This window comes from Lissotriton helveticus, chromosome 5_1, assembly GCF_964261635.1.
Source record: "Lissotriton helveticus chromosome 5_1, aLisHel1.1, whole genome shotgun sequence".
Taxonomy (NCBI): domain Eukaryota; kingdom Metazoa; phylum Chordata; class Amphibia; order Caudata; family Salamandridae; genus Lissotriton; species Lissotriton helveticus.
Window position 1 is genome coordinate 1,231,993,940 of NC_136065.1, and position 18,688 is coordinate 1,232,012,627.

At 46.9% G+C, this 18,688-nt stretch overlaps 1 protein-coding gene across 2 annotated transcripts in view; it reads left to right on the top strand.

The window, feature by feature from the left end:
* LOC144755238 (scavenger receptor cysteine-rich domain-containing protein DMBT1-like) overlaps nucleotides 1–18,688 on the top strand; it is an 855,855-nt gene that overhangs the window by 581,888 nt on the left and 255,279 nt on the right. For both annotated transcript variants that reach the window (XM_078643952.1, XM_078643954.1), the window contains one exon: nucleotides 8,766–9,083. In XM_078643952.1, the coding sequence (XP_078500078.1) occupies nucleotides 8,766–9,083 (318 nt within the window). The remainder of the gene's footprint in view (nucleotides 1–8,765; nucleotides 9,084–18,688) is intronic.

Below are 18,688 nucleotides of genomic sequence, written 5' to 3' on the forward strand. Positions count from 1 at the left end.
GTGGGATACATGCAGCTTCAACAATCGTACACAATGTCGTCACAGCATATGCTGCAGTCGTATCACCATTTGGGAGCTAGTAGCATGACCCATCAACCCATAGCGTACCATCAGGATCCGAAAGAGGAGAATCTTTTTAATCGATTCTACCCTTCGTCTCCTCTTCCGTCCTCAAAAAACAATCATGCTGTTCCTGACCATCTGTATCCACAGAAATCGGCAACAATGTTGCTGGATTCAGTACATTACATCGCTTGATGTGCACATGACTAGCCAAAAGTGTCAACTCATAACCCGACAACCTCGCAACAGTAAGGTGCTGGGTTTTGGTTCGATTTATTAAAGTATCCACTGCATGTGGAACCATCACAACCAACGTATTATCCATCACCAATCCAGTGGACTGTCGGATGGAATCAGCCGCTGCCGCTGTAGCTCTCAAACAGCTTGGCAACGCTCTAGCTACCGGATCTAAAGTTGACGAGAAATACGCACATGGACGCTGCTTATCACCAAACTGTTGAGTCAAAACTGACAATGCACAACCCTCTCTCTCGTGAACATAGAGTGTAAAAGGCTTACTGTAGTCAGGAGTACCCAACACTGGAGCAGAACACAACGCATCACGCAATTCAGAAAAACTTTTCTGACAATCATCAGACCACGGAAGAGGATTAGGTGTATCTTTACAAGTCAAAGCCAACAGAGGTTTCGCCAATAGAGAGAAATTTGGAATCCACTGTCTACAAAGCACAATCGCTTGAATTCGTTCTGGGGTCAACCTTCTTCCCTCCTTTGACAAGAGATGACCTAAGTAGGTCACTTCTTGGCGACAATACTGCAACTTAGAAGGTGACACTTTATGATGCAAGTCCGACAGGTGTCGCAACAAAGAAAGAGTAGCTTCTTTACAAGTTTTCTCATCATCAGCGGCCACTAACAGATAATCCACATACTGAAAAAGAGCAGCACCAGCAGGCAACACCAGAGTATCAAGTTGAGTTTTCAAAGCCTGACTATAGAAAGAAGGACTTTCACAATAGCCTTGGGGAGCTCTCTTAAACCGGAAGCTTCGGCCTCCTAAAGAGAAGGCAAAAATATCTCTACTCTCCTCAGCAATTGGAATACTGAAGAAAGCATTTTTCAAGTCTATGACTGAAAACCAGGCAGCTGAAGCAGGAACCAAAGTCAACAAAGCAGTAATATCCGGAACAACTGGAAACTGTGGCACAACAATCTTGTTAACCTCTCTAAGATCGATCACAAACCTGTAAACAGGTGGCTGAGAAGAGTCAGTGCGTTTCAGGACAGGCAAAACAGGACTGTTACACACATTAGCTCTCGTTTCTTCAATCACACCTTTCTCAATCAGATCATAAATGATTGCTAAAAGCGCTCTTTCACCATCGCTAGAAATCCGATATTGGGGGATGCGTGGCAATTTAACATTCGCTTTAAGCGTTACAACATACGGTGGAATCTGCAAAAGACCAACATCATTGGGACCTGTAGCCCAAAGCGTTTCAGGAAGCGAACTCAATTCCAGTGGCAAACAATCTTTAGACAAATACTTTGGAGAAATCACTTTCTTACCAAGACTAAGTTGTACTCCCGAAGGAGAACAATACACTGTCGCATACAATCTTTTCAGCAAGTCCAATCCCAACAGATTCTCACTACAACCAGTCGTTAGGATAAGTGGAGCTTCCAATTCACAAGGACCAATAGAAAGGGACAAAGGACTAGAAACCGGATTACGAACTGGGGCGCCTGAAAATCCAATGGAAACATTGGTCAAGCCAGACAAAGGTGCGCCAGGGAGTTTAGAATGCATAATAGAACTCTTTGTCGCACCAGTATCCAAAAGAAAAGGTTCTACTACACCTGATGTAATCACTTCAACATACGGTCCACTCTGATCTACTGGAACTGACACTACTTTGTCCATGGCTGTCCTAGTTATCATTATAACCAACACTCTCACCTTCAACATAGTAATCCTCCACATAGTACTGGGCAGACTGACCGCTCGGAACATTTTGTCTGTCAAAATAATTCACAGAACTCTGTAGGGAAGAGGAACGCTCATTCTGGGGGATCACACCACGACCTCTTCCTCTAGGCGCTTGCTGAAAACCACAACGTCCTCTCTGACCTGGTGCACCATTCGCACGCTGTAACAACGTTGGACAATTATTCTTGAAATGACCTTCCTCTCTACAGTAAGCACACTGATTAGGGCCTGGAAAGAATCGCTGGACATAAGGCTCAGGCTTCTGTAACAATCTATGAAATGGCGGAGGTTGCTGAAACTGAGGCTGATTCTGACGAGGCGGATAAGCTTGCTGCAAAAGAACTTTCATCTTTAAATCTTTCGTTTTCTTCTCTACTTTATCCTTCTCATCTTTATCCCTATTCTCGTAATATTGAGCAGTAGCCAATATCTGGGCCGACGAAGAAACGGCCCATGAACTCTCAGAGTCCTTCAACTTATTAGAAAGTTCGGGAAGCAAATTAAAGACAAATTTATCCACGAACAACCTTTGAACACCTTCCGTACTCATATCCTGACCACTGTGATCGATAAACGTCTCTTCAAACCTAGTGAAGAAGTCAGACACACTCTCATCTTTCTTCTGCTTGCATGCTGCTAACTTATCCCAATTCACTCGTAAAGCAGGCATCATCGTCTTCATCAAAGTAATAATTCTACCAGGTAATTCCGCAACCAAAGGTTCAGGTTTAGCACCTCCTACTTGTCGACCATCTGCAGCAACCATATTCGCCCAAGTATCTCCTAATTCTGCCGCATGATTCTCATGACGAATCTTCGCCCACAAAGGTTGAGGTACTACATTACCAAACAGCATATCTATGTCTGCTAAATTCATGATGCATGCGTCAACTGTGGTAAGGTCTGCTTAAGAGCCAAGACCTCTGCTCTCTTCCAAGGGACATGTACCCATATTCGCTGAAAATGAGGCAAAACAGGCGGATTAGCATTTGCGTCTCCTTCTTTCCAAAGGGGAGGAACCTCTCTCATTGGATACTGTCTCAATTTCCTCCTAACAGAGGAATCAGGTTCGTACAACGTCTGAGACGGAAGTCTAGATCTAAAAGCCAATATCGTTTCTACAGCATTTGTAACATCAGTGTCCACTATCATCCCTTTAGCAAAATCTGACTGAACATCAAGCACATCCTGCGGAATCGGACCCAACTCATTATCTTCCCATTCCTGACGCAGGAAAGTACACATCACATCGAAAACATACCTTTGCTTAGGAGATTCCCACTGAAAGAAAACATCCATAACCGCTGGCAAATTATACCTTGAAGCATTTAAAATCCATCTACGAGTCAACAAATCCAACACTTTCCGTTCCTCGGAACTAGGAAGCTGACTACGACTCTGCTTACGTTCCGAAACAGGGGTCATATTCAATGACCCAAACAATGGAGACAGCAGACTAACAACAGTCTCGGTCATTCGTTTTCGAGCAGAAGGAGAAGAAGCAGACATAAGAACAGGAAAACAAGTATTCTGAGGCAAAGAAGGTGTAGGCATAAGATCAGTCGGAGGCGAAGAAACAGAAGTAGAAGGCAAAGGAGCTTGAGGCAAAGCTGGTAGCAAAGATGGCGACCCTAGAGCAGGTTGCACAGGAGAAGGTAAAACTATCTGTGGAGCACCGGGTGGCTGAACAACAGCAGGAGGTTGAACAACAAAGGGTGGAACAACCGGTGGTAATGGAGGCGCAGTAGCACCCTGCACATAAGGAGGTGGCAATCACAGTAAATGAGAGATCAAAGAATCTTTTTCAAGATCTTCAATCGCTTTCGGAGGAGAAGACGGCAAGGCCGGATAACATTTATCTATGGCCATGCAACGTTGCCTATCTGACACCTCAATTGCTTTATCTTCTTCGTTTTCTTTAAACTGCCTAGCAGCTAGCATTATTGATACATCCTTTTCTCTTTTATCTCTTTTAGCTTGTTTAATTTCTCGTTGTATGGCTTCTTTACGCCAAAGACGAAAGGAGTCAAACATTGCCGGCCGGGCTTTCTTCCTAAATAATTTAGTTTCTAAATTGTCTAAAATCTCTGTGTTAAAGCTACCACGTTGGGGCCATTGTAAGACACCATCTTTTCTAGTGTAGTGGACCCATACTTCATTGAACGTAATGGGGCCCACGCCGTTTTTAGAATAGAGCTCATAAGTCGGAGTTCCAACCGGAGGTATCGGACACGAATCCTCCAATCGGGAATCCCTGTTGCAACCACAACCAAACCAAGTACCAAATTTGCTACGATTAGGCATCTTCGCTCACTAATCGAGCTTCAAACTTCAAGGGATTAGCTCTACCGATACACTCGTAAATATACAAGACCCTCGGCTTTGGAAATTGCAATTTTCAAATCAAAACTAAGAACCAAACAAACTAAGAACCAAAGGACCAAAAACTAAGGACTGGGAGCGACCCACTTATACTTAACAGAGGTATCAGTCACGCCACCAGAAGACCCGTCTATCGCCTCGCCGTACAAAGCATCACAAATGGGTCCAAGACAGGGCGACAGTCAGGGCAGCGGTCCTTCGTAGCCGTCAGGAAAGCGGGAAGCCTCGCAGAAAAGACCTTCAGTCCACATTCGACATGCCGGGGTCGATGAAGTGGTGGCCGTCCTCCAGAATTTCCTCACGAAGCTCCTCACGATCTTCAGGCTTGGACCGGTACCGCTGAAGTCGCCCCATGTTGGGCGCCAACTGAAGAACTGGGTTATTTAATACCCAGCGGCGCCAGGGGCACGCCCAAAGTCTTCGGGTTCCACCTGTCTTAGAATACAGAGACACGGAAACTTCTTGGTGGCGTCAAAGATCAAATTTATTGGCTGCAGCCAGTAACAGAAGTCCTAGAAATCATCACGGTATAAGTTCTCAGGAGACTGCTCAATTTTAAACAGCAAGTCGTCCCTTTTTATGCCAAAAATCACATTCCAGACAAATACCTAATATTCACAAACTGTCCAATCACATGTATTTGCACCAAAGGTATCGCATGACAGTAAAACCCACTTTTCAGTTGCCCAGCCCATGATCAATCATCAGTCAAACCCAACATTCTTCTTTAGACAGGTCGAACGAACCCATAATAAAAAAGGCCACAACCCAATCATAAATAGACCATAAAGAAAGGAGCAGAAACAGGTGAGAGTAGGATAAGGCATATTTGTGTGCAGTAAAACTTTACGATGTCCTGTGCTCTGATCCTTAATCTTGATCAGCTAAAGGGCAGGAACTGGTTTAACAGGGTCAGCTTCAGGCAAGAGGGTCAGTTCACTCAGGTCAAACAGAAGTCAGCACGAACTGGAGCTAAGGTGTCCTTAAAAAGACTAGTTCAGCCACCGTCATCGGCCTATGTGAGGGCAACCACAAAATGGCTGCCATACACAAAATGGAACCCAAGGGTTCAGAACGAAATCCCTAAATACGTAGTGAATCCATCGGTCTAACATGATGAAAGCACTCATACTTGCTGCACTAACTAGTTACAGTTCGCTAATATCAAATTCGTAACGAAACCTTGACCTTTATGAAACGGGGTCAGGATTCACGGAACCTCAATGTGTTAAACCATGGCTCTTGGTATGCCACTGTAGCCTAGTCTGGACGCTTTTAAACTGCCAACTTGACATGTTATAGTAACCCTTTTTTGCCTAGTTCTAACTTTCCTTTTTAATATTTGCAAGTCAACTCCTTAGGTAGGCCTTAGAAATCCATAAAGAAGGAACAGAATATTAAAAAGAAGGACATGACTCTTTTATGTTTTATGCTTCCTGAGAGTTAAAACTCACCAACAACATCTTCACTGAAGTGAGGCTGGTAGTCCCGCTGGCTAACAATGGGTTTCACTATCCAACTGCTAAGTGCTAACTTCCATTTGGGACCAGCAAATAGAGTGTTCCAAAGTATCAAAAAAATTGCTACATAAAACATAACATAGTCCTGACTTTTAATGTGAGTGACTTGAGAATGTCACCACCTTCTGGCCTCAAAGTTCTAGTAGTGATTTCTGCTACACTACAGCAGTTGCTACCTGAGAGAGCCTTCTGCCAGATGGTGTGAAGTGCACCCAGGAATGGACAACACAAAGTCTGAAGGTAGGAGGAGGTGTGACCTCCTCCTAACAAACCTCCTCTTAACTGGATGGCTAGAGGTCTGTGTCCATAGATGGCCCAGCCTCAAAGGGGATCTCTGCTCTGATAGGCAAATGAGAGCAGCACTGTAGACATCCACTCTGTTTGTCAAGCTAGACAGGATGGCATCTCCCCCCAGAGAGGGAAAATCTATTGCAGAACCTCATGGCTGTGCCCAAAGCTCGGATCAAAGATAAAATAGCTTTGATATCTTGGATTTGAGTAGAGAGATACACTGTGGTATTGGATAGTGCCAATCTCCCACGAAATGATGCAAGAGTGGGGGGTTGCCCATGAGAACTTTCTACCCATTGGTTAGGGAGTCCTCCCTACACACAACCTTAAAACTGGCATAAAAGTGGCACCCCTAGGTACCAGCCTCAGAACACCAATGGACTCAAAGGACAGAAGAAGGATCACACCTGATGAACCTGTGGACCTCAGAAAGACAGGCAGCATTAGGAAACCCTCTGCCTGCTGAAATGATACAGGATTTCTGAAAGAGAAGGGCTGTTTCTGCTGTTGACTTCGCGGAGAGAGAGAGAGAGAGAGACACCTCAAGGGTTGGAAGTGCTCCCCACTCATTCCCACTCCTCCACCAGTAAGTGGACTCCAAGTGCGATTAGGCTAACCTCTCATTAAACTTCAGAAATAACAGCACTAAAGAAGCCCTGCATCTGCAAGTGCCCAGTTGGCCAGTAACAACTGGAATTGCCCTGGGACCTGCTAGAGCACTAAGAGAGATAGAGTCCAAGCTCCCACGGGACTTGAGAGGTTAAATAATGTCACCCGACTCACTCCAATTCGAGGAATTATTAGCTTCTTCCCAAGTCCCATGACCCTCCATTGAAAGATTCATGAGTATGGCCCCAACCTATCTGTCATGTACCTAGAAGGCCCAAGACCTTTGGTTGGTGCTAGAGTTTACTTTCTACCACAGGAAGAACTGCAATTTGTGAATCTTGAACTCAAAGATAACAGTTTTTGATAAAAAAAACAAGAGGCTCATACACTACACCTAGCCAGCACACCATCATCGTTGAAGACTCTTTAGGCCACAGACTTCATATGGTACCAGCTGAAAATGTGTTATTGTTTGTGGATAGCCTCAAACTCGCCCATAAACTTAAGCAGACACCGGACCGCTGGACCTCACCTGTCCACGGATGTCAAGCCCAACACCAGATACCAGCTGCAGAGTTCCCCAACCACGAGCCTGTCGGCAAGGAACAGAACCATAAAATATTTCTAAGTGCAAAGATAAAAGTTTGACAAGGACCATACTGGCCACTGCTTTGGACCAGCGATCCATTGCAGTCAGCCTGAAACTTCGATTTGGTCTGGACCCTCGCATTCGATACTCATAGACTACGAGTGAAAAGCAGTGATTTATGGAACATTTCCACTGAATTGCAGTGATTTTTTTTAAATCTTTGAAAAAATCCTAACTCTGGCTCTCTACATCAGATGTATGTTGTTTTGGTGTCTATTTAAATATATAAATATATCCGATTTTTATAAATTGGAGTGGTAATTTTTCGTGTTGTGTTTGTTCCTCATTAAATGTTTATGTACAGATAAATGTTTTACACGTGTGTCTTTTAGTTTAAGCCTGGCTTCTCTGTTCCACAGCTGCCAAGACTGATCTATGGTTTAAATTAATGTAACCTAACTGGACCTGATATCAGAATATTGGCATTATTTTCTTAGTGAGGTCTCATAACCGGTCCAACTAATAATCCAGATTTTCACATAAAGGCTTTGGCAACTCGATTGTAAGTCCTTGCTGTCAGATGCCACACATTTTCCTGGAAAGAAAAGAACCTGAGAGATTTAATATTATCACTTAACTCCCCCCAATTTGAGGAAATCTTAGCTTCATCCAAAGTCCAATGACCATCATTTGAAAGATCCCTATGAATAGCAGCCACAAATTATCAGTCAGGCATGGGTTGTGAAGACCAATGGGGACCACAGAAGAAGAGAACCTCCATTCAACCAATCACACTTGTTTCAGCAAGGCACCTTTGTGTTTTAAGTATGCCATACCACCCCAGAAACTCACGGACCATTACACAGCAGTATTCAGTGCTTAGACTAAACACATTGCCAACTATCACCCACACTATGCAAGAACCGGCCCAAGGTATGTCACTACATTTATATTCTATGCTATTAATCGCAAATGGCATTTAACGTTTGTATAGTTTTGGTTAAATGCAAAGAATGTTTGCATTATGATGACTGAAGTCCTTTTGAACCTGTCTATTCTCCCTGACCATCCTAGAAGAAACTTCATGAGGAAGTAATTGTGGTTGCCCTTCTTGCAAAAGGGAGAGGTTTCTGTGAATAGACACATACCACAGCAAAGGAGACTAGTGGGCTTGTGTATGCTTTTCTTCGACACTTGGATGTTGGCAGCCTTGGTTGCTTGCTTTGCTCAGGATATCACAGAAGAGATTAGTTTATTCTGGAATTGCCTGTGGGCGTGATCTGCATCAAGACTTGTTACATTGACTCTAATACCGACTTGGGGTTCGTAGCTGACAGATCTTTCTCTCATTTTCTTCCAGCTTATTTTCCAGTTCGGCTAGTGAATGGCTTGGACAGATGTGCAGGTCGCGTTGAAGTCTATTACAGCTCCTCCTGGGGCACGGTGTGTGACGACCTTTGGGACCTCAATGATGCGCATGTCGTGTGCAGAGAAATTGGCTGCGGATCAGCAGTGTCCGCTCCAGGGTTTGCACACTATGGACAGGGCTACGGTCCCATCCACCTGGATGACGTGAAGTGCAGGGGGTATGAGTACGCGCTGTGGACGTGTCCTCACCGTGGGATGGGCCTGCATGACTGCAGTCACCAAGAGGATGCCAGCGTCATCTGCTCAATGAGTGAGTGTTCAATCATCAATGAAGGCCATTACTGACAGTCTGACAGTATTCTTCTGTGATAATGTATTACAGTAAAACATGAAGATCTCTTTATTATTCTATGAGATGTCACATTTCAACAGTGATTATTCAAAAAAAGGGAAGAATTTATTTTTTTAGATTGTCCTCAAAGGCAAGAAACGTCAATAATTCATTTTGCGTTTATTTAAGGTTCTCAGGAAAAAGGGATATTGGTAGTCTCTGGTTCAATGGAAGAGTGCTGTCATGACCATGCTTGGACAGTGTTCACATAACCATGCTGGGTCATGGGCAGTATTGCCTCAGTGAGAGAGAAGAGAGGATGTATCATTGTGCTGTCAGTAGGAAAACCTCGAATGAAGAGAGACTTCTGCTTTGGCTAACAGTGAAGCCAGATTGCACCCCCATACATCACAGCTGCAACATTACTGTCCACTGAAAGCACTGCCTATTACATAAGAGAAAATACTAATGTCAGTAAAATCCTCACTTACTGCGGTGGTAACATTACTACCTCGGATAAATGCATCCCTGCTGCCGGCACTTACATGCAATTCTCGAGAAAACAAAATGCTGCCAAGAACTGATGTTTTTTTCCCGAAACTAACATTAGTACTAAAGTGGAATCATCATCTAGATTTAGGTTTGTGTGGTCAGTAAACACATAGGCAACGGTTCTCATCTATTTCTCCTGTGCTGGCTTTAAACCTGCCTCCTGGGGAGACTGAAATGTAATCTTTGGTAGAGCAGTAAATTGTACCTCAGCCGTATTTTCATGGGCATGTGTATTCCGCTGCCTGCAGTCAGACATTAGTTCATACTATCAGACACTTGTCTCGTTGGGCAGCAGTAATTTAGAGTTTAAGTCAGTGGGCTAACGAAACTTGAGGGGGCCCCTCCAAACTACATGGAGGGGCCCCCCCTCCCATCCTCCGTGCCAGTCTAGAGGTCTCAGACCAGCGACCCGCCATACTGCAGGGGATGCAGGGCGATTATTACGCCACTGTCACCAATCCAGCCGTTATAAGTAACACTGGATGGTGGAGTTAAAGGTTGGGCTTAGTCTGCCAGCAGGCTATCATAGGTGGTGGTCCATTCATTACAGGGTCCCTGCCATCAGTAGGCCGGGGCGGTTTGCCCAATTTTAGGTGGGTTTCCTGATGCAGACTCCTGTCATGATATACAACATCGGGCCCACTCATCGTTCAGTTTTGACAAAAGTGCATCCACTGCTCCTTCCCGTTTCCGTTTTAAAACATTAGACAATGCTTCAATGCAGTATTTCAAAAGCAGATGTAACTACAAAGAGCAAATTTTGATAATACATTTTTATTAGTAGACAATAGCAATCTCAAGATGCATTGCATAGCTTCATACACACTGACCCCAATTCCATCACAGACTCTCTCTCTCTCTCTCTCTCTCTCTCTCTCTCTCTCTCTCTCTCGGTGAGTCAGTCTCTCTCTCTCAGACAGTCAGTCTCTCTCTCTCTGGAATTCAGTCTCTCTCCAGTCAGCCTCTCTCAGTCAGTCAGTCTGTCAGTCTCTCTCTCTCTCTGTCAGTCTGTCAGTCAGTCGGTCTCTCTCTCTGTCAGTCACTCTATCTCTCTCTTTCTGTCAGTCTGTCAGTCAGTCAGTCTCTCTCAGTCAGTCAGTCTCTCTCTCTCTCGCAGTCAGTTTCTCAGCCAGTCAGTCTCTCGGTCAGTCAGTATTCAGTCTCTGAGTCAGTGAGTATCTACTCTCTCTCCACTCTCTCTCTCTCTCTCTCTCCATTCTCTCTCTCAACTCTGTCCACTCTATCTCCACTGTCTCTCTCTCTCCACTCTCTCTCTACTGTCTCTCCGCTGTCTCTCTCCCCACTGTCTCTCTCTCCACTTTATCTCTCCCTACTCTCTCTCATATTTCCCCACTCTCTCTCTCTCTCCACTCTTGCTCTACTGTCTCCCTCCACTGTCTCCCTCCACTCTCTCTCCACTCTCTCTCTCCCTTCTCTCTCTCCACTCTCTCCCTCTACTCTCTCTCTACTCTCTCTCCACTCTCTCTCCACTGTCTCTCTCCACCCTCTCTCTACTCTCTCTCCCTCCACTCTCTCTCTCCACTCTCTCCCTCCACTCTCTCTCTCCACTCTCTCTCCACTGTCTCTCTCTCCTTCCACCCTCTCTCTCTCTAACCTCTCTCTACTCTCTCTCACTCTCTCTCAGCTCTCTCTCCACTTTCTCTCTCCACTCTCTCTCTCCACTCTCCCTCTCAACTCTCTCTCTCTCTACTCTCTCTCTCACTCCACTCTCTCTCTCACTCCACTCTCTCTCTCACTCCACTCTCTCTCCACTCTCTCCCACTCTCTAACATAGTAGTGTGCATTTCCTATGGGCGTCCGTAGAAATGTTTCCAGGGGGCACATTTTTAACTTCATCACCATCCCCCTTGCACCCTTCTCCCCTCTGCCTTGCACTCTTCTTGCCCTCCTCCATGCACCCTTCTCCCCCTTCCCCTTGCACCCTTCTCCCCTCCCCCTTGCACCCTTCTCCCACTCCCCCTTGCACCCTTCTCCCCCCGCCTTGCACCCTTTTCTACCTTGCACCAATCTCCCCTCTGCCTTTCAACCTTCACCCCTCTGCCTTGCACCCTTCTCCTATCTGCCCTGCACCCATCTCCTCTCTACCTTGCACCGTTCTCCTCTTTGCCTTGCGCCCTTCTCCTCTCTGCCTTGCACCCTTCTCCTCTCTGCTTGCACCCTTCTCCCCTCGTCCTTGCACCCTTTGCCCTCTGCCTTACACCCTTCTCCTCTCTACCTTGCACCCATCTCCTCTCTGCCTTGCACCCTTCTCCCCTCTTCCTTGCACCCTTCTCCTCTCCCCCTTGCACCCTTCCCCTCTCCCTCTTGCACCCTTCTCCCCACTGCCTTTCACCCTTCACCCCTCTGCCTTGCACCCGTCTCCTCTCTGCCTTGCACCCTTCTCCTCTCTACCTTGCACCCTTCTTCCCTCTGCCTTGCACCCTTCTCCCCTCCGCCTTGCACCCATCTCCTCTCTGCCTTGTACCCATTTCCCCTCCCCCTTGCACTCTTCTCCCCCCTGCCTTGCACCCTTCTCGGCCACCCCCTTCAACCCTTCTCCCCTCTGCCTTGCACCCTTCTCCCCTCCCCCTTGCACCCTCCTCCCCTCTCTCTTGCACCCTTCTCCCCTCCCCCTTGCACCCTTCTCTACCTTGCACCATTCTCCTCTCTGCCTTTACACCTCTGCCTTGCATCCTTCTCCTCTCTGCCTTGCACCCTTCTCCTCTCTTCCTTGCACCCTACTCCCCTCTGCTTTGCACCCTTCGCCCCTCTGCCTTGCACCCTACTCCTCTCTGCCTTGCACCCTTCTCCTCTCTGCCTTGCACCCTTCTCCCCTCTGCCTTGCACCCTTCTCCTCTCCTCTACCTTGCACCCTTCTCCTCTTTACCTTGCACGCTTCTCCCCTCTGCCTTGCACCCTTCTCAGCTCTGCCTTGTACCCTTCTCCCCTCTGCCTTGCACTCTTCTCCCCTCTGCCTTGAACCCTTCACCTCTCTGCATTGCACCCTTCTCCCCTCCCCTGCACCCTTCTCTACTTTGCACCCTTCTCCTCTCTGCCTTTCACCCCTCTGCCTTGCACCCTTCTCCTCTCTGCCTTGCACCCTTCTCCTCTCTGCCTTGCACCCTTCTGCTCTCTGCCTTGCACCCTACTCCTCTCTGCGTTGCACCCTTCTACCCTCTGCCTTGCACCCTTCAACCCTCTGCCTTGCACCCTTCAACCCTCTGCCTTCCACCCTTCTCCTCTCCCCCTTGCACACTTCTCCCCTCCCTCTTGCACCCTACTCCCCTCTGCCTTTCAACCTTCACCCCTCTGCCTTGCACCCTTCTCCTATCTGCCTTGCACCCATCTCCTCTCTACCTTACACCCTTCTCCTCTTTGCCTTGCGCCCTTCTCATCTCTGCCTTGCACCCTTCTCCTCTTTGCCTTGCACCCTTCTCCACTCCCCCTTGCACCCTTCTCCCTCCGCCTTGCACCCTTCTCCTCTCTACCTTGCACTCTTCTCCCCTCTGCCTTGCACCCTTCTCCCCTCCCCCTTACACCCTTCTCCCCTCACTCTTGCACCCTTCTCCCCTCTGCCTTTCACCCTTCACCCCTCTGCCTTGCACTCTTCTCCTCTCTGCCTTGCACCCTTCTCCTCTCTACCTTGCACCCTTCTTCCCTCTGCTTTGCACCCTTCTCCCCTACGCCTTGAACCCATCTCCCCTCCCCCTTGCACTCTTCTCCACTCTGCCTTGCACCCTTCTCGGCCACCCCCTTGCACCCTTCTCCCCTCTGCCTTGCACCCTTATCCCCTCCCCGTGCACCCTCCTCCCCTCTCTCTTGCACCCTTCTCCCCTGCCCCATGCACCCTTCTCTACCTTGCACCATTCTCCTCTCTGCCTTTCACCCTTCACCCCTCTGCCTTGCACCCTTCTCCTCTCTGCCTTGCACCCTTCTCCTCTCTTCCTTGCACCCTACTCCCCTCTGCTTTGTACCCTTCTCCCCTCTGCCTTGCACATACCTCCTCTCTGCCTTGCACTCTTCTGGTCTCTGCCTTGCACCCTTCTCCTCTCTGCCTTGCACCCTTCTCCCCTATGCCTTGCACTCTTCTCAGCTCTGCCTTGTACCCTTCTCCCCTCTGCCTTGCACTCTTCTCCCCTCTGCCTTGAACCCTTCTCCTCTCTGCCTTGCAACCTTCTCCCTTCCCTCTTGCACCCTTTCCACCTTGCACCCTTTTCCTCTCTGCCTTTCACCCTTCACCTCTCTGCCTTGCACATTTCTCCTCTCGGCCTTGCACCCTTCTGCTCTCTGCCTTGCACCCTACTCCCCTCTGCGTTGCACCCTTCTCTCCTCTGCCTTGCACCCTCCTCGTCTCTGCCTTGCACCCTTCAACCCTCTGTCTTGCACCCTTCTCCTCTCTGCCTTGCACCCTTCTCCTCTCTGCCTTGCGCCCTTCTCCTCTGTGCCTTGCACCCTTCTCCCCTCTGCCTTGCACCCTTCTCCTCTCTGACTTGCACCCATCTCCTCTCTGCCTTGCACCCTTCTCAGCCCCCTCTTCCCCCCCCTGCAGATGCCCACATGGTGTGTTCTAATAAGAGTGCTTACTTGAGGGCACCATTTTGCTGCCTCATCCCTTCTCATATGAGCTTTGCCCAGGAGAATGCTCTCTCTGGGGGCCCCCACTCCCACCCTTGTCAGGGTCCTGAACAGTGCTCTGTGCTGCCTTCTGCTCTCTGGGGCCCCCACCCCATCCTCTTTCCAGGCTGACTGATGAGAAACAATGTATGTTGATACTTTGTTTCTCTTCAGTCAGAGGGAGGGGGCGAGGGGCTCAGAGCAGGCTGCAGACAGCCTGCACCTGCTTTAGAGGGAGAGAGGCTTGCTTTAGCGCAGGCCTCTCTCACAGCTGAGGGGCCCCCGTCATTTACTGAAGAGAGTGGGGGCCCCCGCACCGCGTGGGCTGTGGGGACGTTTGTTACGCCCCTGGTTCGAGGTTTTTTTTTGTCTGAGAGGCTAAGGATTTCCATTATCAGAGGTTGTATGACTGACGGTGATACACTTGTGAGGGTATGCATATACAATGGTGACTTTATGTGAAATGAGGTTATTTGATAGTATGGTTTTCTTATAGCCAATTGCTGAGCGATGGGGTGTATTTTCTACAGCAGGCGAGTGTACAGAGATATAGGGTAAGAGACTGCTGTTGATCGATTGCTTCAGTACTATGGAGAAGGCAGTTCACACACCTATGAGTGATGTACTCGCTGAATGAGCAGTTGCAGCATACACATGAATCTTAGAATTGGAAACGTTATGAACTTTGGGTTTCTTCTTTTGAAATCCGTGGGGGACTTTAGTAAGAGATGAAGAATGCACAAAGGATTTTGGTGGAAACATTCATAGGTTGCTACTGTTTTTGTTCTCTAGAAAAATAAATGGTCCTGGGTGGCAACTGGTTGAGCTGCATTTCAATCCATTTTTTGACCACTGCTCCAATATTGACAGTCCAGCCAAAACCGCCAGGCAACGCCCCCTCAGAACACTAACACAAGTATACTGAGACAGGTTTCTGCCTTGTTGGGACTCATCAGTAAGGTTTAGCTTGGATCCTTTAGCTCAGTGGTCATATGGCCGGCATCTATATTCCCATTCCGAGGGGACCTGGCAGGCAGCTCGGCCTGAACAATTCCTATTGGAGCAGATCCAAGGCTAGTCTACAGTAGCAAACCACAACACACATCCTAGCACAGTGTTGCTTGCTACACAGGTACTCCAGCATTATAGGGCTTAGCATGTTTTACTCCTTGTCTTGTCTTTTTACCATTTATCACTAAAATGTAATTTAACGAAATGCAATTTTAAGATGATTTGGAGGTCTTTTGAGAAATGGGGTGCAGAGGTTCTGGGTAGATTGGTCTCTAGATGGGCCTCGTGAAGTCTTATCCGGCTGAAGGTGGTCGTGATGTGCATTATATGTTATGTCATACCATATCATGTGGTCATGTTATATCCTGTCATACAATGGCGAATTCTTCAAAGCCGCCACACATATGCAGTAAGTGATAGACATAGTTCAAAGGAGAAAAGCTTCAGAGCAGATTATGAGAGGGAAAAGGCATATTTGTCAAGAGAGAGGGAGAGAGAAAACTAAGAATTGGGGGTGCTTGTGATGGAAAACCAATGACCTGCATAGATAAAGCACTAAACATCTACTAGGAAGCAATTGAGAATAGTACCTACTGAAGAAACAAATCGCTGTGGGGAATATTTTGTTCAATTTTCCCTTTGCTGTCAACAGACCTCTGGTTTGAGGATTAATCGATAAAGTACAAGTGTATGTCTTAAATGTCTCAGCTGTGTTCCTAAATAGCCTAAGTGCTGTCACTTTGGAATCAGGGTAATGGTAGCACCATTGAAAAGTTAAGTATTTGTATTCTGTGCAGCTTTTTTGAACATGTATTAGGTGGCAAGTCATTGAAGTATGACACACTGACTTTATATTGCTACCTCTGCTTGGAGACTTTTCGTCCTCTCTGAATCTAGTGTATTTTGATTTTACTTGATTTATTAGGTCAGAGGTATGCGGATTGAGGGTCCCCACCACCCCGTTTGAAGCTCAAAATCATATCAAGGCAGCCAGACACACAGTATAAAGACAATTTATAGACGATGAATGTTGCTCCTGCTTCTGGGTTAGGAGGTAAACAGGATAGCAGACGCCGTCTACCAAGCGCAGTGTTTGATTGCAGCCAATGAATGTCTTAGTGGCAGAGGTCACAAGCACAGCTCACACCTGCTCCCTAAACTCAGCAGAACATAAGGGGAAACCAAAGTGCCCTTTCCCTCGTGACATCACAAGTTTGCAAAGAGATCTCAAAGCGTACTAGGTTTTATGGCCCCTGAAAAAATAGTTAACTAAGAGAAATTGAACCAAATATACATGCTACCAGAAAAATGAAAGCAAGAAAACACATAAATTTTATGCTGCCTAGGATAGGGAATAGATTTAATTTACTATCCAACACCTTCCCTACTATCCACGGGGACTGGAGGTGGAATAGTAAATTAAATAATTCACTATCCAGCACCCCAATGCACTATGCGTTGTAAAGGCATGCGTTGTAAAACTTGCGATGTAAAAGCATGCGTGGTAAAGGCATGCGTTGTAATGTCATACATCCCTTTGTTGGGAGACCTGTATACTAGGGCTACACCCCCAGACAAAGGAAAATAAAGTGATCTCCAGATTCAGAAATCTAGGCCTAATAACAGCAAAACGCTTCATCCCAAAGAGGTGGAAACGCAGAGAACTCCCCCAGTGCAACACAGTTGGCAGCAATCCTTTACAGTTTGGGCACAAGCTGAAAGCAATGCATTACATAAGGAATAAACTGCCGGGCTCCACAAGTACCCAATAGCGCAGGCATGGGACGACTTGCTCAAACTCCTTGTGCAGACACACACTGTGGTATCCAAATCACCGCCTTCCAGCAGCGCGGTGGGGAGCATGGAGCAGTAGAGGCGTCCCCGCCCCCCTCCCCTCTTCCCCCCGTCCCTCCCTCTCCCTTTCAGTAGCGCAGGGCGCTAAGTAGCATGGAACACAGGGAATAAGCAAAACACTGACAATGCACTGGCAACAGTTATTATTCGGGCGCCAGAATACTAATAATATAGCTAAATATGGTTCTAGATGGTGTTTCCCCCTTTTCCCTTCCCTTTTAACAGTTTTGTTAATTGAAAAATTGCTTTCTTCATGTCAGTTATATGCGAGGTTTAGATACATTTACAGTGCATAGAGACAACAGGGTACACGCACAATATAAGATGCAGACGCATGACAAAAAAAAAAGATGTACACTTTAAACTTGTCTGTACTATTCGTTCCTTAGCAGTACACGGTGTCTAATTATTGTAACTGTGGTTAAATGGCTGTCGAGCATCTTTAAGTTAAAATGCTTTATTTGTATTTGAAAAAGAAAAACCCAATAAAGAAATACATTTTAAAAATTGTCACACCTAAAGAATATTAGATAACACACGGGGACTGAATAAAAAAAACTGTGATGGAATTGCCATTATGTACACAGACAACATCTGCTGCACAACCTCCTCAGACGACTTAACCCTGATAATGGAAGATCTCAATTTCCAACTTCACACAAACGGAAAACGCACCCTCACATAAAGACCACTGGGATCGAGCTTCAGCATCAGCAACACCATCCATGACCTCATTACCCTTATATCCATCAACTCCGAGCACTACATCTTCCTAGGGCATCTTAAATTCCACCTCGACGAACCTAAAAACACCAACACAGCCGAACTTCAGGAAAGCACGAGCAACATCAGCCTCAAACAACTTGCCACCGTACCCACCCACATCCCAGGACACATGCTAGACCCCATTTATGCATCCAGCTGCAGCGTCAAGTACAACCACGTCTCACATCTCACCTGACTTGCCCCTACAGTGTCCACTTCAGGATCTACCAACGCAGGCACCACACTCCCCAGACCCATGTGCAGAAACTGGAAAAAGATATCAGCAGAACAGTGGTAAAATGCTCTCAACTCCCAACACCCAACTCCCAGACACAACATCTGACTCAGACCAGGCTGCGAAGAACTTTTCACCGTGCATCACGAAATGTTCCAACATATTTATTCCGCCAAGCCAGCCAAACCCAAAGTATCAGCCAGAAGAGCCAGTTGGTTCACCGTTGAGCTGAAATGTATCAAACACCGCTGCTGACAACTAGAAAGGAAGTGGCACACTAGGAAAAAGACAGGAAACCATACCTCCTTCAAAACAAAATTCAACCAACACAATTGCCTCCTGAAAGATACAAAGAAGAATGCTTAGCAGACCACAAAGAAGCCAGCAAAAACCACAGCAAAGATCTCTTCACAATTGTGAAGGAGTTCTCCAACCCAGAGGCCACTTAAAATGACATCACACAGTCAAAAGAACTGTGTGACGCACTGGCAGACTTCTTACATGGCAAGATATTAGCCATCTATGAGCACTTCAAACCCCAACCTGCTCCACC